Here is a 21,928-nt window from a genome sequence, read left to right as displayed (position 1 = left end):
CTACATTCCTTTTGTCTGAAATCTCAGGTCCCTACCCCCTTCTGCTCAGTTCAGAATCACATATACACCTCATTTTGCTCGTCTTTAAAATTTCCATGTCTATACAGATTCCTTGTACATATGCCATTAGATTTGATTTTCTTTTGTGAATCTGTCTCATGTCAATTTGATAGTTAGTCCAGCTGGAAGGACCCTTGAAGAGGACATGAGTTCTTGCTCCTGATGCTGGGAATTAGATGTCTGCTCTGCCACACGACGGACCACTCATGTGTCTCCTGTAATGTATCTCCTGTAATAACCCGTGTTTGGGAAAGGGCCTCCAGTTTAGGTTCCTCTCTGTAGTTAAGGGAGGTGCAAAGGTTTCTCTTGGGCCCATAGGGTCTTGGTTGCCGTCAACTCCAAATAACCCACATGCCAAAGTGGCACATTCTGACCCACTTTGAAGCACAGAATGTAATGAGAAAGATAGAAAATAAGGCACCAAACACACAATCGTTGTGATGTAGTCTTCGACTGTAGGTGAGATTGAGAGCAGATGGCCAAGAAAGAATTCTTGAGGGGTCTTGGGTGCCAAAAAAAAGTGATTTTATTAAAGCACAGGGACAGGACCAATTGGAAGAAAAATGTGGTAAGGAATGGCTGATTATACACAATGGAGTTGGGGGAAGTAAGGACAAAAGAAGGGGCGGCAAGATTCTCATATGCTAAAGAAGATCCTCAGGATCCTGGAGACCCTGCTGTTGTCAAGCTAAGGCTGTTTTTCTCTCTAGCAAAACATTGATGTTAAGACTGTTGGGAGTTTCCTGGGATAACGTCACACACATCCCACCCAGGAGTGCGGCGGCAGAGAGGCTGTGGGTATCAGCTTCTGCTTTGTCCTTAACTTGCCTTCTGCTCCCTTATTATTTGCTTCCATATATCTGATCTGGGGTGTCAGCCAAACATTAGTACCTACCCCTGAGGTGCGGGAGGAGCAGCGAACCAAACCTCTGACCTGCTCTGATCTGTTCAGTGAGGGGAGAACCCAGGGTGCGGCCAGACCTAGAGAAGCTTCAGAGGAGAGAATTCTGGGTAGCGCTGGAGAGGCAGAGGACTTGAGGCTTCTGATTTCCTTGCTTATTGGATATTCCCAGTTCTCTCTTCCTAAATTTGCCTACCAGAAACTTTGTATGATTATTTTCTATATACAAAGCCAATTCCCTATTTTATAATGTGAAATAATAAGCAACTTAACATAAACAGAGATTTCTGGGATAATACTATTAGAAACTGAAGTTGACCCTTGAAAGACATGGGTCTGAAGTGCATGGGGCTACTTGCACAGAGATTTTTTTGGATAAATACAGTAGAGCACTGGGAATGTGTGTTCCTTATGATTTTCTTAATATTTCTCTAAGTTACTTTTTTAAAAAGATTTTATTTATTTATTTGACAGAGAGAGAGAGAGAGACAGTGAGAGAGCAAACACAAGCAGAAGGAGTGGGAAAGGTAGAAGCAGGCTTCCCACTGAGCAGGGATCCCAATGCGGGGCTAGATCCCAGGACCCTGGAATCACGACCTGAGCCAAAGGCATATGTTTAACGACTGAGCCACCCAGGTGCCCGTCTAGTTTACTTTTATTATAAGACATAGCCTTAGAGATATAAATGTATATGAGTATATAGATATTGATATGGCTATAGATATAGATACATAGAGAGAGTCAGTATGTAATTGACTATGTTATTGGTAAGGTTTCCAGTTAGAAGCTCTCTGTTAAGAGTTAAAACTTGGGGGTGTCAAAATTTGGGGGTGTCCACTGCATACCATTTGCTCCAGACTAAAAGTCTCTGGATGGTGGGGACCATGGCTCTTCACCTCTGTTCTTCTAATGACCAAGTTAAATAGAAACAATCGCTTTTTCTATCAGTTTGCACCTCCGTGTTCATCACAGTATCTATAAACACATTCCAATCAGGAGAAAAATAGCAGACAAATTCATTTTTAGAGATAAAAAGCATCTGAGTAGGCTTTCTCAAACCTATCAAAGTTGTGGAATTTAGGGAAAAAATGATGAAATTGATACAGAGCAAAGGATATCGCAGAGATACGAGGCATACACAGTGCTATTCCAGATCGCATCCTTGCGGAGGATGAAGGCTAGGTGGAAGGCAGCAATCAGGGACAGGGGCCCCCACCTACGAGAGAACCACCCTTCAAAAGACTTTACACTGCCCTGGAAGGAGCCCTCCACCCTTTCCCATGTGACAGGTAACAGATGACAGGCTCAGGGAAGGTTAATCAGGCTAAATGAGCCCTCCTAAGTAAGCTATAGAAGCCCCAGACAGAAGGTCAGTGGCAATCCTCTTGGGTTCCCTGCCCCGTCACATCGTCATTGCTCAATAAACCTTGTTTTGCTGCCCACCCCTCTGTCTACCTCTTCACTCTTCAAAGTGGGGTAACCAAGAATCATGGGCATGAATGTAGAAAAGAATCCTGTTACGGCGGGTAAAAAATAATTAAAATTGGTGAAATACTAATAATTCTGAAACATCTATAATGTTAGTGTGCCATTCCTAGTTGTAAATTTTGTCCAAAGGACCATAGTAGGGGTGCCTGGGTGGCTCAGTAAGCCTCTGCCTTCGGCTCAGGTCATGATCCGAGGGTCCTGGGATTGAGCCCCACATCTGGCTCTCTGCTTAGCAGGGAGCCTGCTTTCCTTCCTCTCTCTCTGCCTGCCTCTCTGCCTACTTGTGATTTCTGTCAAGTAAATAAATAAAATCTTTAAAAAAAAAATAAAGGACCATAGTAATGTCACAGTAACAAGAGAAGAGAGTGAAGACTCTATAAGAACTCTGTATTCTCTCTGCCACACCTCTGCAAGGATTAATGTACTACATAATAAAAACTTGCATTAAAATTATAGCTTTAAAACATAATTACATTACATTAAATTAATGTTGAATAAATATCCCTTTTTTAAACACCATGTCCATTGTTCCTCCCTTAGATATTTCAAAAGTAATACAACTTCTTATTAGATAATACTTCATGCCTCTTGTCCCCACTGCATCATTTTCATTTTCCAAGCTTGGTGAATTTCCTCCATAAAACTGCTTGTTAAAACTGAGACTGCTAAAGACTATTCTTTTTTTTTTTTTTTTTTTTTTTTAAAGATTTTATTTATTTATTTGACAGAGAGAGATCACAAGTAGGCAGAGAGGCAGGCAGAGAGAGAGGAGGAAGCAGGCTCCCTGCTGAGCAGAGAGCCCGATGCGGGACTCGATCCCGGGACCCCGAGATCATGACCTGAGCCGAAAGCAGCGGCTTAACCCACTGAGCCACCCAGGCGCCCCTAAAGACTATTCTTATAACCTGTTCCCTTTCAAAAGAGAAAAGCTTTGGCCTCAAAGCATCTCTTAACACAGTCAAGAGAACCCCAGTACATCACCAAATCCATTTAACTTGAACTTGGACACAAAATGTTCATTATTTGCTCCCCACCATAATTCTTTTTGTCTATCAGCTGACACATCCACCTGTATTTTCTTTTGTTCCCTGCAGTTCACTATTTCAATTATAATGGAAAACACTTAAATACACTAGTGGTTTTCCTTGAGCATTGTCATCTATCAAGACTTCAACATATCTCCTAGGACATGAGACATAATGTTCACCACCTAGTCTCCACTGCCTAAAACCTGCATTGCCTAAAACCCAGCTTTCCCTGCAGCTTCACCTGCCATCAGCTGCATCATACTTCTGAGACGGTTTACCTCACCCCAGCTTCCCGAAGGACCATTTGACATGTCAGCTTATCTTTGTGGAACTATCTTCAGAACCTCACACCCAGATGAATGTTAGGTAAATACGATACTTCATGTTGAAGGATACAAATTCGAAGATATTTCAAGTATTTCCGATTATAGGACACAGTTGCATTACTGATTAGACTCTGGCCTTATTGCTGGGACCAGTAACACAACACAATTGTACAGCTGCTTCTATGATAATTTATGTGTATGTGTGTGTGTGTGTGTGTGTTTAAAGATTTTATGTATTTATATTTGTGGGAGAGAGAGAGCACGCACATAAGCGGGGGTTGGGGGAAGGGCAGGAGGTGAAGCAGACTCCCCGCTGAGTGGGGAGCCCAGTGCAGGACTCCGCCCCAGAACCCTGGGATCATGACCTAAGCAGAAGGCAGATACTTAACCGACTGAGCCACCCAGGTGCCCTCTATGATAATTATAAAAGGTTTCAGTGTATAGCTATAATTTATTATTTACTACTGGAATGGATTATCTTATTCACAATTTTACCTAAAATGTGAATCCCTTGTAATCGTGCATAACATTCTCTGAGCCATGAATATATAAAAGATGAACATGGAGAAAAACAGACCAAGAAAAACAGACTACTTTCTTCTCATCTGAGATGAGGAAGTTTTATAATTTCTCTAGGATACAGAGATGAGCCTGAAAACACAGTGAATATTACTCAAGAAAATAATAAAAGGGCTGACCGTTGGGAAACATACATTGATTAAGGCCAAGTTGTTCAATTGCTTCCACACAGTCTAATGAAAAGGAGAAAAAATCACAATGATGGCAGAGAAGGTATAAAAACTACAGAGATGCTCCGTTAGGACAAGGATACCAGGGGAGGTGTTATCTGAGCAGAGGATCTAGGTGTGCATTGTTCCTAGCAGTGTGCTGGCCTGTCAGCTTGTGCATGTACAGAATGGAAACCATAGTAAGTCATAAACACGAAACATCTGGACACATCTGAATGCCGTATGGGGTAAGTTTGTGTTTGTCAAAAAGCAGAACAGAACCAGATCCAATACTTAGCAGTGTTTGTGAAGTATTTGTTGTTCTTCTTGTCTCATACATATATAGAAACAGTGATATTGACCAGCTCATGTAGAGTCTGGCGCAGGACTCTGGAGGGGCCAATGGAATACGGGACTGTAACTTAATGCTTCTCCCAACCAGAGTCCTAGGACTGATGATGGTGACCTGTAAGTCCTTCAAGAGGACAGAGTTGCCAATGGACAGACCTCTGGACATTCTGTGAAACTAGAAAAGAAGTCCCTATGCAAAACCGTGGAGAAAATGTTTCACACCAAAAGCTGCTGGGATTCCACTTAGAAATTATGACCGACAGGTGGCCACATTGAGATGACTGAGAAGAATGTCTCAAACTTGCCCTGGTTCCCTTGGTGTAAAGAAAAACTAAAATGATGACATAAGATGTAGAATCCTGCAAGTTTCCACTGAAAATCTAGACCAGATCAATGTCTTAAAAGAGTACATTCTGCTGTGAATCTCTGGTATTTATTTAATTGTTTTCTCATTACATAAATTGCCATTTTTTACATCTTTGATGTTTTTATGATCTATAAACTATTTTCCCCCCAAAATGTGTATTTAAAACAAAGGATTTCCCTTATTCATTACATTTCTAGGGTTCTGAAGATTTTTATTTATTTATTTGAGGTAGGGCAAGAGAGTGAGAGCAGGGAGGAGGGGCAGAGGGAGAGGGAGAAGCAGGCTCTCCACTGAGCAGGGAGCCCAATGCGGGGCTCGATCCCAGGACCCTGAGATCATGACCTGAGCCAAAGGCAGATGCTTAACCGACTGAGCACCCAGGTGCCTTTATCTGGTACACACTCCCTGATGCTGAGTGTTAAGTTCGGGGTAAAGACATTACCACATTCTTTACATTTGTACCTAGTCTCTCCAGTATATATTCTCTAATGTATAGTAAAGTGACGGCTCTAGTTAATGATTCAGTTATCTTCTCTACATTTGTAGGGTTTCTCCCCTGCATGTATTGTCCTCTGTTAAGGAAGGCTTGAAATTCAAAGGTTTTGCCACACTTTTTATATTTGGGGGTTTTCTCCCAGTATAAACGCGCAGAAGTTTACATAGGTTTGTAGTTCTGTTTCAAGGCTTTGCCATATTCTCTGCATTTGTTGGGTTTCTCCCCAAGTATGTATACTCTGCTGTCAAGGGAAGTCTGAGGAATAAAGGCTTCCACAAAATCTTTACATTTGTAACTTTTCTTCCCAGTATGTATTCTCTGATGTCAAGGAATTTTTGAGCGCTGGCCATGTTACTTACTTTTATAAGGTTTCTACCCATTATGCGTTCTCTGATGTCAGGAAGGCTAGAACTCCGGAAAAAGGCTTTGCACGCTCTTTACGTTTTTAAGGTTTTTCTCCAGTATACACTCCTTGATTCAAAAAATTTGAGTACTGGTTAGGGCTTTGCCACATTAATTACTTATGGAAGGTTTCTTCTCAGTATGAAAACTCTTTGTTGAGCATGTTTGAAGACTGTGCTTAAAAACGTTGCCACATTCTTGCATTTGTAAGTCTTCTCTCCAGTAAGGAAAACAATGACATTTAATAAGGCTGGAGCTTTGATCAAAGGCTTTCTCACATTTATTTCATTTGTACTGGTTCTCTAGAAACTGAGTTCTCTGCTGTTTACTAGGACTTGACCCACAGATAACATTTCCCCCAGATTCACTGCTTTGGTAAGTTGTGTCTCCATTGTAAACACCTTGGTAATTATTAAAGGTAGATCCTTAATAAAGATCTTGCTAAGTTCACAACACATAAAAGTTGATCCAAATTAACTTGGCAGCTTTTCATACACTCTCTTCCATCATTGTAATTTCTCTGTTTTTCATTAGATTATGTGGAGTGAAGTGAAATTGGCCTTAATCGATGCATATGTCCCAACTTCCAGTCCCTTTATTCTTTTGAGTGATGACCACTGTGTATCTAGGTCCTTCTCTGTGTCCTGGGGAATTACAAAATTTTCTCATCTTATGAAAAAAATGTACTGTTTTTCTCTATGCCAGCCATTTATATATTCATGCCTCACAGTGCGTTCTATACAATTATAAGCCAGTTTCATTGTAGGTAAATTGTGAATTGGATAATCTATTCTAGTAATAAATACAGAATTATAGCTATAGAATGAATACTTTTATAATTATTACATAATTCTCCATACAATTATGTATTATTAATGGCACCAATAGACAAGTTTCAGAGACTTATCAGGAGTGAAATAGTGTATCCTGAAGAACGCAGACACACTCAAAATATCTTTGAATATGTATCTTTCAATACGAGATATTATATCACCTAATATTTACTTGGGTGTGGGGTTGTGAAGACTGTTCCACAGGGGGATGGTTACAAGTTTGATGGTCCTTCAAGAGCCTGGTGCCCCTCAGGGTCAGTGCAGAATCTCTAAGTGGCAACAAGAATGACCATGAAAACTTGCCATACTAGGCCCTGCCTTAATGCTACTTCAGGAGGGCAGAGAATCCATTTACAGTGAAAGGTTAAGACCCACAGAAATGCCTATGATCACGACCACAACTACAGCTACCTGTAACCTGCGCTAACTAAAGTGGAAGTTTCTTACTCCAGAGAACCCTGCTCAGGGAGAGGACACATCACACCTGCATCAGAGGATCCTGCTCCGCCAGCACAGACCCATGCTCTACCTGATGGCCCAAGACTAAGCCTCACTTTTCCGCTACCTGGATCCCTATGGGAGCGTCCGGTCATTCTCAGTGGGGACACACTCTGCCAGGGACTCTTTTAAAACCTGCAGTGTCCCATGTAGATAGGGTTTAGGCTAGCATGAGACTCTATGTCTCCTACCACTTTAGAGAAAGAGAAATTGGTCATCCAGGGTACTCTCCTCCCTCCAGAGAAGTAATCTCCTTTATGGTAGCCCCGTGGGAGTCCCCGGGGTCCCTCATACTGTGGTAAGGAATAATGGACATAATCGTAGCTGTCATGCTGTACTTAAGGTCTCCAGATTTTACACATCCTGAATAACTCAAATTGTGTACCATCTGATCAACATCTCTCATTTTGCCCTGAGTCAGCTCCTGACCATCACAACTGCACTCTACTTTTATGACTCGACTTTATTAGGTTCCAGATATAATTGAGATAATACAGTTTTCGTCATTTTGTGTGGATTATTCCTTGTCACATAACATCCTTGAGGCTCACCTACTTTGTCCCAAATGGAAGCATGTCCTTTTTTAAAGGCTGAATTTTGGATATAGGTATCTAGATAGATAGATAAATAAATACAAATATTAAAATAGATGTTATATATTATGTCTGGTACAGAATATATTCTATGATATATATTTTTATGTCATAAGTAATATTACATGGCATATATATATATATATATATATATATATATATATCACATTGTCATTAACTGCTCCTCCTAGAAAGCAGGGAAACTACAGGGAGATGACTCTGCCTATTTGCTAAAATGGCTAAATGTCAAAAGAAAAAAATAACACCAGTGTGAAGGAATTAAAATCACCATATACTGCTGGGGTGCCTGGGTGGCTCAGTGGGTTAGGCCTCTGCCTTCAGCTCAGGTCATGGTCTCAGGGTCCTGGGATAGAGCGCCATGTCAGGTTCTCTGCTTGGCAGGGAGCCTGTTTCCCCCTCTCTCTCCGCCTGCCTCTCTGCCCACTTGTGATCTCTCTGTCCAATAAATAAAATCTTAAAAAAATAAATAAAATAATCATATATTGCTAATGAGAGTTTACAAAGTACAGAAAAACTGGTACATACTTAAAAACTCAAACATTTTTCTATCCTATTAAGAAAATATAAATACTATGAGAACTCTCGGAATTACTAATCTGCCCTTTCTGCATTTTTCTATTCATCCATATTTCAATCTTATAGTATACAATAGGGAAACAGAAGACAGAGCACACAGCCACCTATGGAGGCGTAGTACCTACATGTTCATGGTTATTACAGAACACCTAGTGCCCAGCTCACAGGATATGAAATCAGATCATATATATTATGTTCCCACTGTGGTGCACCATAACTTCCCTGTGAACACAGAATTAGTGCTCAGTCAACATTGCGGTAATGTATACGCGTTGTTTTCCAGATAGAGACTTGCTCAGACATTAGCACTCACTAGCCTCCTTTCTATAAAATTTAAAGTGCTAAGACAGGATGTGGTCCTTCAGGATGGTGATGGTGGTCTTTTCTGGGACCTCATGAGGACAGGACACTCACCAGTACAGTAAACTCCCAACAGTGAACAGTGAACAGTAAATTCTTTCCTGGGAACTCACCAGGAGTTGTGTTAACGTAAGATGGTCCATGTGGGACCTCAGATATGCTGTGCTTGCATTCTCCAGTGTAGCCACTAAACGTGGGTCTATTTGATTAAAATTTAAAATGTGGACTATCAAGGGACATCCCGAGAATGCAAAGAGGGATGCTAGGTATTACCTTAGAAGCATTGCTTTCTCTAGAAAGGTAAACTGACTACCCAAATTGGAAATCCTTTGCTCTCTTTTATCTGACTGTGCCTTAGGAAAGTGAATGGCAACCGAAGCAACCCAGAAGTAGATAAGCCCAGAACTCTGTTCTCTGAGCTGTTCTGAGGAGGAATCAGGGAATGGCAGAAGAGCAGAAGAGGACAATTTCATGGTCTGAGTGGTCATTTGTAACCAAATCTGAAGGGACAATTTTTTTTTTTAAGATTTTATTAATATATATCACAGAGAAAAGGAGAAAAGAGAGACTGAGAGGGAGCACAAGCAGGGGGTGCAGCAGTCAGAGGGAAAGGGAGCAGCAAGCTCCTGACACGGGGCTCAATCCCACCACCCTGGTATCATAACCTGAGCTGAAGACCAACGCTTAACCAACTGAGCCACCCACACTCGGTCCCTGATCCCACCTGCTCTGGGGTACTCTTCATTATGGAAGATGCCCTATTCAGGTCCTTGAGTGGCTCCCCTGCATTCTCTTTGTGCCTATGTGTGAATTTTAGCAAGAAGAAAGGGAGAGGGCATCAAAACTCCGGGTGTGGTAACAACTTCGGTCAGCAGGAGGACTGGTCTGTCCAGTCTCTGGTCCCACCTTGCCTGACTGTGAGCTCAGGCTTGTGGGCCTGGTTGACATGGGATTCGGATGTAGTGCTGTTGGAGACCACGACTGTTGACGGGAGGAGCACATGACTGCACGGTTTGGCTCTGAGAGGGGTTACGTCTGAGGAAGTGAGGGCAGAGTCGCACTGAGATGCTGTGGGCATGTGCGAGAGTGGGCGGAAAGGGGCCCGGAAATGTGTCACACGGAGTCTTCCGCCCACTGACCACACAGGGAAGATGTCTGGGCCATTGAGAACATTCTCAACATGAGAGGTGGTACTACGTGGTGTTAAAAGATGACAATATGGGGAGGGTATGTGCTTTGGTGAGTGCTGTGAAGTGTGTAAACCTGGTGATTCACAGACCTGTACCCCTGGGGATAAAAATATATGTTTATAAAAAATAAAAATTATATAAAGCAAGAAAAAAATATATGTATGTTTATAAAAAATAAAAAATTTTAAAAATAAATAAATAAATAAATAAAACAAAAAGATGAAAGTATGTACCTTCAGATGTCCAAGAGTTAATTTCACCAGCTGGTTTGTTTTCAAAAGTGTAGGCATGCTCCACTTGCAGGAGCTAGGAGTGGGGTTCTTGGTTTTTGTTTTTAAGGTTTTATTTGTTCACCGGACAGAGACGGAACAAGCAGGCAGAGTGGCAGGAAAACAGAGGAGGAGAAGCAGGCTCCCTCTGAGCGGGGAGCCCACTGTGGGGCTCGATTCCAGGACGCTGAGGCCATGACCTGCTGGAAAGCATGTGCCTAACCGACTGGGCCACCCAGGTGCCCTAGGGGCGAGGTTTTTAATGAGAGGATGTGGAAGGGAAGCCAGGACAGTGTTTGGATACACTTTAAGAAGTTACCTCCTTTTGGAAGCTATTTGACTGTAAGTGTTTGCTCTTAGGTTCATTTTCTTCCCTTCCAGTGTAATGACCATGAATTGAGATGTGGTTTCCTTTCAGACACTACTGAGGCATTACAGACACTTCCATCTATGGCTTCCCAATTTAATTTCTCTAACAGTGGAAGCATAGTACTTAGGACACTATGGGGATTTTGCTTTGTTTTTCATAGGTAATTTAGAAACTGTACATTCAGGGTAAGAATGCAAGTCATGATGGTGCAACATTCTGTCCCAGGGCCACCAGTTAAGTCACATGTATACAAAGATCCAAACTGCATGAAAGGCATAATAGTAGACCTATACCTTCAACTATAATTGTATAAACATGAGAATTTCAACAAGGATGTTGTCTTTATAATTTTTGTGGGATATGATGTCTTTTTATGTTGCAGTGGATTCATCTCTACTAGTGTGAAAAGGCCAGCTTCTGGGAGCCTGGGTGGCTCAGCTGGTTAAGGGACTGCCTTCAGCTCAGGTCATGATCCTGGAGTCCCAGGATCCAGTCCCACATCAGGCTCCCAGCTCCATAGAAAGTCTGCTTCTCCCTCAGACCTTCTCCCCTCTTGTGCTCTCTCTCTCAAATAAATAAATAAAATCTTTAAGAAAAAAAAAAAAAAAAAAAAGGCCAGCTTCCTATAGCACTGATTAAGGAATGCAATCTGACAGTTAAGTTTGATATGACAATATTTACGTAAATGAACCAAGTACAAAATACGTTAGTGTCTATGTGTGTTATAGTCTGAAATTGTAAGAAGGAAGCTCCACCTCAACCTCCCAAATTGTTAAGTCCGAAGATCAAACTAGTATTGATTGGGAGCAATAATGGAAATTTTTACTTTATTAAGATGTTTTATAAGTTTATAATTTTTTTTAAAGATTTTATTTATTTGTCAGAGAAAGCACACAAGCAGGAGAGCATCACGCAGAAGGAGAATCAGGCTCTCCGCTCAGCAGGGAGCCCAAACGGGACTCGATCCCTGGTCCCTGAGATTTTGACCTGAGCTAAAGGCAGATGCTTAATGACTAAACCACCCAGGCATCAAGAGAAGAGGGAAATTTAGACACAGAGGTGTGTAAAGCAGAAGGCAGGGGCAGAGTGATGCATCTGTAAGCCAAGGAGGGTCAAAGATAGCTTTGAGACTTAATCGTTGAGATAAAGTATGGCCCTGCCAGAAGGTTGGCTTCAGACATCTAATCACCTCCAGGACCCTGAGACAATTTTTGGGGTTCTTTAGCAAGCTAGTTATGATCATTTGTACAGTAGCCCTAAGAAACTAACACGGATCCTGTCCTCTCTTCCCTTGTGGCTCTGTTACCCAAAGCTCTCAAATTCTGTGCTCTCCATTTATCCCTGGTCCTTATTCTTACGTACTGTATCACTCTCCATTTTGGGGCTATGAATCTCGACCTAAAGTAGCAATGCTCCTTACTCCTTCAGTGACATCCATGGTGGATAACGGTCCTTGATGATACCGTTAATCAGTATTATAAAACATCCTACCACAATTCTGATTTCCTATCTTTTTGTGGAACGTATGCACTAGTCATACAGTCCCAGTATTCTAATTTTATAAGATGTTCAACTATTTTTAGAATTTATTTGCATTTTTCCATTTGGTTTTTATTAAAGTTTACCCCAATAAGGCCATACCACCTACTAGACAGTCCATTCTAGAGATTGTACTAATTACCTCTATATTTCAGAGTGCTTTTCCCTACTCACCTATGTCTGTTGCCACACTGTTTTCAGATTTCAAGCTTCAACATCAGCACCTCCCTGCGTCACCAGCCTGATGGCCTTCTTTGCAGACTTCAGCCCTGGCAGCTCTCACAATCGCATTAGCAAATTCATTAAAGGAAATCTTCCACTCTCTATATGAGAGATAGACATCTATTTCTATATAAGATAAGCCTGTATCTATTTCTGTATCTGTGGATCTATGAAATATGGATAAAAAATATACAGAGATACATGCATATCCATTCTATTGATTCTTTGGAGAAACTTCAGATTTTAGTACCCACACATTTTCTTCACCCAACATCAGCCTGCTGATGTTAACTAATGCTAATAATACCATATAGTATGTCTAATTTGACAAAATTTCCAGAATATGTGTTTTGAAAAATTATTTTTATATTATCACAAAAATTAAAACAGAGGAGAAAGTGAAATGCCAAATTCCATATGAAATCTTATGGGTGTGCATCTATGTGTGTGTTTAATTATTACTTGAATTTATGTAGTCTTTGATATTTGTCATTAGTATTAGGTTTTCTTATACAGGAATTTCTTATTTTGAGTTCTTTTTAAACAGCTTTGGGCACCTGGGTGGCTCAGTGGTTAAGTGTCTGCCTTTGGCCCCGCATCGGGCTCCCTGCTTGGTGGGAGGCCTGCTTCTCCCTCTCCCTCTCCCCCTGCTTGTGTTCTCTCTTCTGCTGTTTCTCTGTCAAATTAATAAATAAAATCTTTTTTAAAAATTAAAACAGCTTTATTTGGATATGATTTACATGCCATATAGTTTACCCACTGAATGTGTACAACTGGTATCTTTTTAACTAATTCACATGTAGGTAAGCAAACCACTGTCAATTATGGAACATTTTATCACCTCCTAAGAAACTTCATACTCCAGCTATCACCACTCTCATCGTCTTATCCTCATGCCTAAGCAACCAATAATCTGATTATTTGACTTCTTTCCAGTTTTCATCAGCTATTACTTACATATGATATTATATAAGCTTAAAGTATACGATTTAATGATTTGACATATGTATGTATCTTGCAAAACATTTACCACAGTAAGTTTAGTTAACATCCATCACCTCACAGTTACAATTCTTTGCACGTGTGATAAGAATTTTTAAGAGCTACTCTTTAGCAACTTTCACATAGGCAATATAGTATTGTTAATTATAGCCAGCAAATATTCTATATATGCACCTCGTTATCTACTCATCTGACAATAGACACAACTTATTTCCATGTCTTGCCCATTAGGAGTAATGCTGCTGCATGTTCTTTATTTTTCACATGGGTGTAATTTTTCTAGGTTTGTACTTGTAACTGTTCCATGCCATTGTCATTGGAGAAGATGCTTGATAGGATTTCAATCAAATTTATCAAGACTTTTGTGGCCCAATATATAATCCATACTGGAGAATGTTCCTTGTGCACATGAGAAGACTATGTATTCTGCTACTGTTGGATGGAATGTTCTAAGTCGATCTGCTAAATGTCATTGAAATCTGATATTTCCTTATTATTTTTTGTCCATTATTGAAAGTGCAGTATTGGGCACCTGGGTGGCTCAGTGGGTTAAGCCGCTGCCTTTGGCTCAGGTCATGATCTCAGAGTCCTGGGATCGAGTCCCGCATCGGGCTCTCTGCTCAGCAGGGAGCCTGCTTCCCTCTCTCTCTCTCTGCCTGCCTCTCTGTCTACTTGTGATCTCTCTCTGTCAAATAAATAAATAAAATCTTAAAGAAAAAAAAAAAAAAAAAAGAAAGTGCAGTATTGATGTCCCCTACTATTATATTGCTGTCTCTTTTTGTTCTTGTCTATTAATAGTTGCTTTATATATTTAGGTGCTTTGATGTTGGGTACATAAGTATTCCAAAGATTCTTTTTGTTGAATCGACTCCTTTATTTTATTTTTTTTAGAGAAAACAGATTATATTTATTTGAAAAACATAGATCACTACTATATTTATCCAACAAAACTGGTTTTTAAAAGTAAGTGACTCATATGTATCCAATCTTTGACCATAACAACATGCAATGCACAAAAGATTACCATATAGCTAAAGCACAAAAAGCAATAAACAGAAGTAAATGTCTTCTTGTTGTAGACACTATATAAATACACAAACCTACACCTTTACTACAAACAGTTCATAAGTATGTGTTAGCCACCTTTTGCCAACAGGAAATGAGTGTTTTATATTTGGTAAATGCATATATAGTGTATAAGACTTTTAGTCACACATAATGCAGTCTAAAAATCCAAGTAGAATGTAAGGTTTTCTTACATGAAAATGTACATTTCAGGAAGAACCCAACTTGAACTAAATCCACTATCAGAAGTATTTCAACAGTGACATATGCAATGCCTACCATTTGCATTGTATACAAAGAAAAGCTGCCCCAAAATAGTATCAGGAATCTTATTAAAGGATATTATGATAACCTTCCTGAAAGGACAAGTTTGTTCTTTGGGGACTTTAAATAGCAGAGAACAATGTAAATCAAATCACATGTAAATAAAATATGCACTATGTAACAGTCAGAGGTTAGAAAACTGAATACTATGGAAAAGATTTATTAGCTTGAACAAGGTGGTTTCAATAAACTATTGGCTATTAGTTACAGTAAATTACCAAGATTATCATTGCCCAACAGTATTTTTCCCCACACACATCAAAATCTGGAAGCAAATCTTTCTCAAACTGTCATTTAGTGTTCTTTTTTTCCCCAATCCTCAAAACACAGAAATAGATTTTTAAATATCAACTAGGCATTTAGGGGACACATAAGATACAGATGTCCATAAACATTACACAAGCTACCACGAAAATACTTGGAAAAATACCATCAATATTTATGGGAAAATATGTTGTTTTTAATAACGGTTAAGTATTTTATGAGTTATATAAACACACTATTCATGCTTACCAAAACCAGAATGGGGGGAAACCTTTTTGCCATTCCACAAAATACCACATAATTAAAAACACTGCACAATGTAACCCCTTTATTTTATAATGACCTGTGCTGCGTCTTACTACAGTCTTTGGCTTAAAGTTCATTTTGTCTCACGTAAGCATAGCTACCCTGATTTTGTTTCATTTCTGTTGCTTGATATATCTTTTTCCATCTTTTTACACCAGCACTTTCAGTTTCAGTGTATTCTTAAAGCTAAAGTGAGTCTCCTTGAAGGAAAATATACTTGGGTCTTCTATTTCTTTCCATTCAGCCAGTCTCTATCTTTTGGTTAGAGAATTTAGTCCCTTTATACTTAAAGTGAGCAATGACACAGGTGTGGGGTTACTTTTGTTATCCTTTTCATTGTTTCCAGTCTGTCTTAGAATTATTTGCCCTTTCTTATTCATTTCCTCTGTATCTTGTGACCTGATGATTTTCTATAGGGTTATACTGAGGTTATTATTTTCTTAGGTTATTGTTTTCTCCCTATCTGTTGTGTATCTATTACAGGTTTTTGCTTTCTGCTTACCATGAGGCTTAAAGTAGCCATCTTTTAACAGTTGATTTTTAAGTTTTTAACCGCTTAATTTTCATACTAAAACTTTTTTTCAGGCCTGACGAAACTCAAAAAATGTGAATGTACAACTGTATGTCATTTTAGGGAAATTATTCTGTTTCTGGTATCTGCTGATTTTCTCATTTCAACCACATCAACTGATACTCTCAACATACAATGACTGCTATCATGAAGGTGCTTCAGTAGTTTACTGGACTGCCATCTCTTGTCCCTTAAAGACCAATTAGTAAATGATTTTGTCATATCCAGGAAGTCTTTTTTAGTTTTAATGAATGGAGAATGATGTTCTGAACACCTATTTCATGGTAATTTACATTAATGTTCTAACCAAGAATAGTATCTCCATTTAGGTTTTCCTTATATACCACGTATTGTATTTTCGTTCGTCTTCCACAGAAAATTAGATATGCAGAAGATCCACCGAAGGAAGAAGGGCAATTCATAGCTTCGATGCAGCAACATTCAGCCACATAATTTCACACCCACTAGGCAGAAATAAATTTTCTAGAGCGATCTGAGAGTAGAAATGCACTGATATTTACTAGTCACAAGTCTCACATAAGGTCAGTGTAAGACAAAAACACATACTGAAATAAATTGTACTTACGCAAAAATCTATCCCTTGTATCTTTTGAAGAATAAGAGCATATACATTATCTAAATGTTTAACTTTGTATTATTCCTTAGAAGTATTTTGAGGTAATGTCTAAACAGAGTAATTAATGTACTCCTTCATATTGATTTCTGTGACACTGACATTTGATGTTCAGTTAAATACATTTCTAAATACTTATGTTTTTGAAGTTCCCTTTCTGTACTCTTATGTTTTCTAAAGTGTATATTTAAAAAGAAGGTCTTTCCTCATTCACACATTTGTAGGGTTTAAATCTAGTGCGCATTTTGGGATATTGATTCAGGACTGAATTCCAGTTAAAGGTACTGCAACTTCTACACTTTACGGTTTCTATCCTGTGTGATAGCCGTGATGTTCAGTAAGTCCGGAGTTCCGGTTTACCACATCCTTTACTTTTGTAATGTTACTCCTCAAAATGAACTCTCTGATGCTGAGTAAGGCTTAAGGACTGTAACAGGCTTGCCAAATCCATCATATTTATAAAAATGCTCTCCACAATACATTTTCTGATCAGGAATTATGGTTTGCCATTGCTTAAAGGCCTTGTCACATTCTTTATGTTTTGTAACTCTCCAGTATGAATTCTCTAATATGGAGTACAGGTTGAGCAATACTTACAAATCCTCTCACAGTCACTACTTCTGCCACTCCTGGTGTTACATGTATGCTCTCACTGGGGACCTGGTATCTCTTCTGAGAAGCAGCAGCTGGGAAGATTCTGGCACTCCCAATAGCCAAGAAGAAGCCAAAGGAAGAAGTCGAGACTGTGGTTAGCAAACTCATGGAAAACAACTGTGAATGACAGGGTTTGTCAGAGAGGCAGATCAGATTCCGATTTGATGGGCACGCACTCAAGGAAGCAGACACACCGGCACAGATGGAAATGGAGGAGGAAGATACAACTGATGTGTTCCAGCAGCAGACAGGAGGTGTCAACTAAAAAAAGCAACGTGCTACTTCACTGCAGAACTCTGCTCCTCCAGACAGAGAAGACAGTCTCAATCAGAAAACCATAGTTTGGTTCCACCACATCCTGACCACTACATAGAGTTTTCTCTGTTCTTTCATTTTCCCCTTCCCTGTTCCTTGATTGGACATGAAGGAGCTGTGTATGTGCACAAGCATATGGCATTTTTCTTTTAAACAAAATGGCCAATGGTTCAGTTTAATCAACATCAAAAGGTGATGGGTTGGCCTTGGGAAAAACTGGATCTGTGAAAATACTCCTTTGTTTTTCCATTAGTGGCATGGTCATTCAGCTCTTATCGTTATATTCCAAAAGTTATTTTGCTCTATTTAACAACAACAATAAAAAAGAACATAAAAATTCTTGCATACCTTGTTTGATTGGGTCATTTCAATGTTTTTCATTTACCATTAGAGAACCAAGGACAATTCTATGCAATTTGTCTGTACACAGCTTTTCCATGTGGGGCAATCGGTCTTAAAGTAGGGATAAATTACTCTAAGAGAAATGAATGTTGATCATTTTCCCTTCAAGTCAAGTGCATTGTTGTTTAACTTCGTGTTTGAAGATAAAAAAAAAAAAAACCTCTCTCACTGCCCTAAAATTTTTAAGCTTTGCTCTATTAGGACTTCTTTGATAATGAGTAAGGCTGAACACTGACTAAAGGCCTTGCCACATTCTTTTACACTTGTAAGGTTTCTCTCCAGTGAGAATTCTGTGATGTTGAGTAAGGTGTGAACACTGGTTAAAGGCCTACCACATTCTTTACATTTATTAAGGTTTCTCTCTAGTATGAATTCCGTAATGATTAGTAACGTATGAGTGCTGTTTAAAGGCCTTGCCACAGGCTTTACATTTATTAAGGTTTCTCTCTAGTATGAATTCCATAATGATTAGTAAGATGTGAGTGCTGTTTAAAGGCCTTGCCACAGGCTTTACATTTATAAGGTTTCTCTCCAGTATGAATTCTGTGATGGCGAGTAAGTTTTGAGTGCTGTTTAAATGCTTTGCCACATTCTTTACATTTATAAGGTTTCTCTCCAGTATGAATTCTATGATGGTAAGTAAGGCTTGAGTTGTGGTTAAAGGCCTTGCCACAGTCTTTACACTTGTAAGGTTTCTCCCCAGTATGAATTCTCTGATGACTAGTAAGTTGTGAGTGCTGGATAAAGGCCTTACCACATTCTTTACATTTGTAAGGTTTCTCTCCAGTATGAATTCTGTGATGCTGAGTAAGTGTGGAGTCATGTTTAAAGGCCTTACCACATTCTTTACATTTAAAAGGTTTCTCTCCAGTATGAATTCTGTTATGGTGAATAAGGCTTGAGTGCTGGTTAAAGGCTCTGCCACATTCTTTACATTGGTAAGGTTTCTCTCCAGTATGAATTATGTGATGCTGAGTAAGAGATGAATGCCTATTGAAGGTCTTACCACATTCCTCACATCTGTAAGGTTTCTCTCCAGTATGAATTCTGTGATGTCGAATAAGGTGTGAGTGTTGGCTGAAGGCCTTACTGCATTCTTCACATTTGTAAGGTTTCTCTCTAATATGAGTCCTCTCATGACTAATAAGGTGTGAGCGCTGGTTAAAGGCCTTACCACATTCTTGACATTTGTAAGGTTTCTCTCCAGTATGAATTCTGTGATGCTGAGTAAGGCTTGAGTCATGGTTAAAGGCCTTGCCACATTCTTTACATTTATACGGTTTCTCTCCAGTATGAATCCTGTGATGCTGAGTAAGGCCTGAGTGGTGGTTAAAGGCCTTGCCACATTCCTTACATTTGTAAGGTTTCTCTCCAGTATGAATTCTGTGATGACTAATAAGGTGTGAGCGCTGGCTGAAGGCCTTGCCACACTCTTCACATTTGTAAGGTTTCTCTCCATTATGAATTCTGTGATGTTCAGTAAGGCTTGACTGCTGGTTAAAGGCCTTGCCGCATTCTTCACATTTGTAAGGTTTCTCTCCAGTATGGATTCGCTTATGTCTATTCACTGATGAGCAGACCTTAAAGGTTTTACCACATTCTTCACATCTGTACGGTTTCTCTCCAGTATGCATCCCCTGATCTTGAGGTAGTGTTGAGTGCCAGTCAAAGTCTTTGCCACATTCCTTAAAAATATAACTTTTAGGTATATTTAGTCTTGATGATTGACTAAACGTGTTCCCAGGTTTTTTACATCCAAGTGGGTGTTTTCCCACATGAATTCTCTGATGATCACCAACATTGGACGACTGGTTAAGAGCTTTCCCACATTTACTGTAAGGATTCTCTCCTGTATTCATACTCTCATGTATAATAATGTCATAGTTTTGATAAAAGACTTCCCCACTTTTATTACATTCATAATGATTTTCTGGAACACAAGTCTTCAGATGTTTATCAACATCTGAGCTCTGCTTGAATGTCTCCTCAGATTCAGTGCATTGAGCAATTCTGTCTCTGTTGACACTGCTCTGGTCATCCTGAAGGGTCAACTCCTCGGTGAAGGACCTCTTCAGTGGATCCCACTTTGCACTTCCTTCTTCACTTTTAAATCTCGGATTTTCAGAAATATTTGACTGAACAGTCAATCCTATCCTTTTTTCAGAATGGTTCAAATAATTATTTTCAGCATGGACTAAGTAACTTTCCAGATGTTCCAAATTGTCTTTCCCTAAGTATGTATGTCTAAATATTTGATTTGAGGTTTTACTTGCAGAACCACACTGGTTTTTGGAAACAGTGGACTCAAAAAGGGAGGTTTTCCAAAATGTTTTATATCCTTCACCATTTGGGACAGTGAGATTCTTATTATGGGCAGTTGTCTGAGTTTGGGTATGTCCTTCATGAAATCTTTGATACCCTTCACTCTTCCCATCATTGTCCCGGTCTATCATTAAGTGTAAATCCTCAATGTCACTATTTTTGTGTCTACCCATTGACACTTTTTGGAAAGAAGCTTCTATGCTCGGCTTTGGCATGAAGCTCTGGATGTCATGTGAAGATATGGCTGAAAGATATCAAATAAGAGAAAAGTAAAATCATTCCACCTACTACTCTCAGATGAATATGCTGACAACTTCTATTATACAACCTGAAAATCAGTCACAGGACATCAGCAAGATGGCAGAGAAGGAATCATGAGGACTTCGTTCCTCCATGGACTTAAGAACTTACACACAACGTACCGATCACATAGCCTAACAGATAGTTCTGTAGTCTTGTCATATTGGAACACACATCACTTTCCTACACTTCAAAAACAATCAAGAAAAGTCCCATCTGAGCCCAAAATTTGCAGAAGGGAGGAAATTGAAACATACACAGAAATGGACAAAATAGGAAATAGCAAAAATGGGAAAATATCAACAATTGGGAGAGCTGGTTTTCAGGAAAGATCAACAAAATTAACAGACCTTTAACAAAATCAAGTAAGAAGGAAAGAAGACCGGGTGTCTGGGTGGCTCAGTTGGTTAAGGATCTGCCTTCAGCTCAGGTCATGATCCCAGGGTTCTGGGATCGAGTCCCACACCAGGCTCCCTGCTCAGAGGAGTCTGCTTCTCCCTCTGCCCCTCTGCCCGCTCATGTGTATTCTCTCTCAAATAAATAAATAAAATCTTTAAAAAGAGAGAGAGAGAATGAAAGACGACCAACTAAAATCAGAAGTGAAGAAGTGAAAGTAGACAGTATCACTGCTACCATAGAAATACAAATAATTGGTATTATTATTATTCCCCCCCACCGCCGCCTCTCTGCCTACTTGTGATTTCTATCAAATAAATAAATAAAATCTTTAAAAAGTCAAAACTGATCTACAACTACTAAACAGATTGAAAAAGGAATTTTAAAACTCCCAACAAAGAAAAGTCCTGTGCCAGATGAAATCACTGGAAAATTCAGAGTTTTTTAAAAAAGATTTTATTTATTTATTTGACAGAGAGACAAAAAGAGATGGAACAGAAGCAGGGGGAGTGGGAGAGGGAGAAGCAGGCTCCCTACTGGGCAGGAGTTCAACATGGGGCTTGATCCCAGGACCCTGGGATCATGACCTGAGCCAAAGGCAGATGCTTAAGGACTGAGCCACCCAGGCACCCTGATAATTCAGAGATTTAATGAGAAAGTGCTTCAAATCTCTTTGTACATTTTTAGGGAGTGAACAAAAAGGAGATTACCAAACACTATCTGTGATGCCAGCATTGCTAGGTTATCAAAGACAA

The 21,928-nt window shown here is 39.6% G+C and overlaps 1 protein-coding gene across 5 annotated transcripts in view; it reads right to left on the bottom strand.

Moving 5' to 3' along the window:
- LOC106003440 (putative protein ZNF720) overlaps positions 1 to 21,928 on the bottom strand; it is an 83,848-nt gene that overhangs the window by 44,120 nt on the left and 17,800 nt on the right. Inside the window, exons 4-5 of one of the 5 annotated variants that reach the window (XM_045077451.1) lie at positions 17,382 to 17,555; positions 14,503 to 16,614 (exon numbers count right to left, since the gene is read on the bottom strand). The exons of 3 other annotated variants lie outside the window; for them this stretch is intronic. In XM_045077451.1, the coding sequence (XP_044933386.1) occupies positions 17,434 to 17,555 (122 nt within the window). In that variant the 3' untranslated portion in view covers positions 14,503 to 16,614; positions 17,382 to 17,433. Of the gene's footprint in view, positions 1 to 14,502; positions 16,615 to 17,381; positions 17,556 to 21,928 lie in introns of those variants that run through there. One more of the 5 variants, XM_045077452.1, reaches the window with a different exon arrangement.

Source organism: Mustela putorius, unplaced genomic scaffold (assembly GCF_011764305.1).
Source record: "Mustela putorius furo isolate JIRA1106 unplaced genomic scaffold, ASM1176430v1.1 tig00000196_pilon_pilon_pilon, whole genome shotgun sequence".
NCBI classification, from domain to species: domain Eukaryota; kingdom Metazoa; phylum Chordata; class Mammalia; order Carnivora; family Mustelidae; genus Mustela; species Mustela putorius.
Note: the sequence above shows the minus strand (reverse complement) of the source record. Positions and strands in the feature narration are given on the sequence as shown.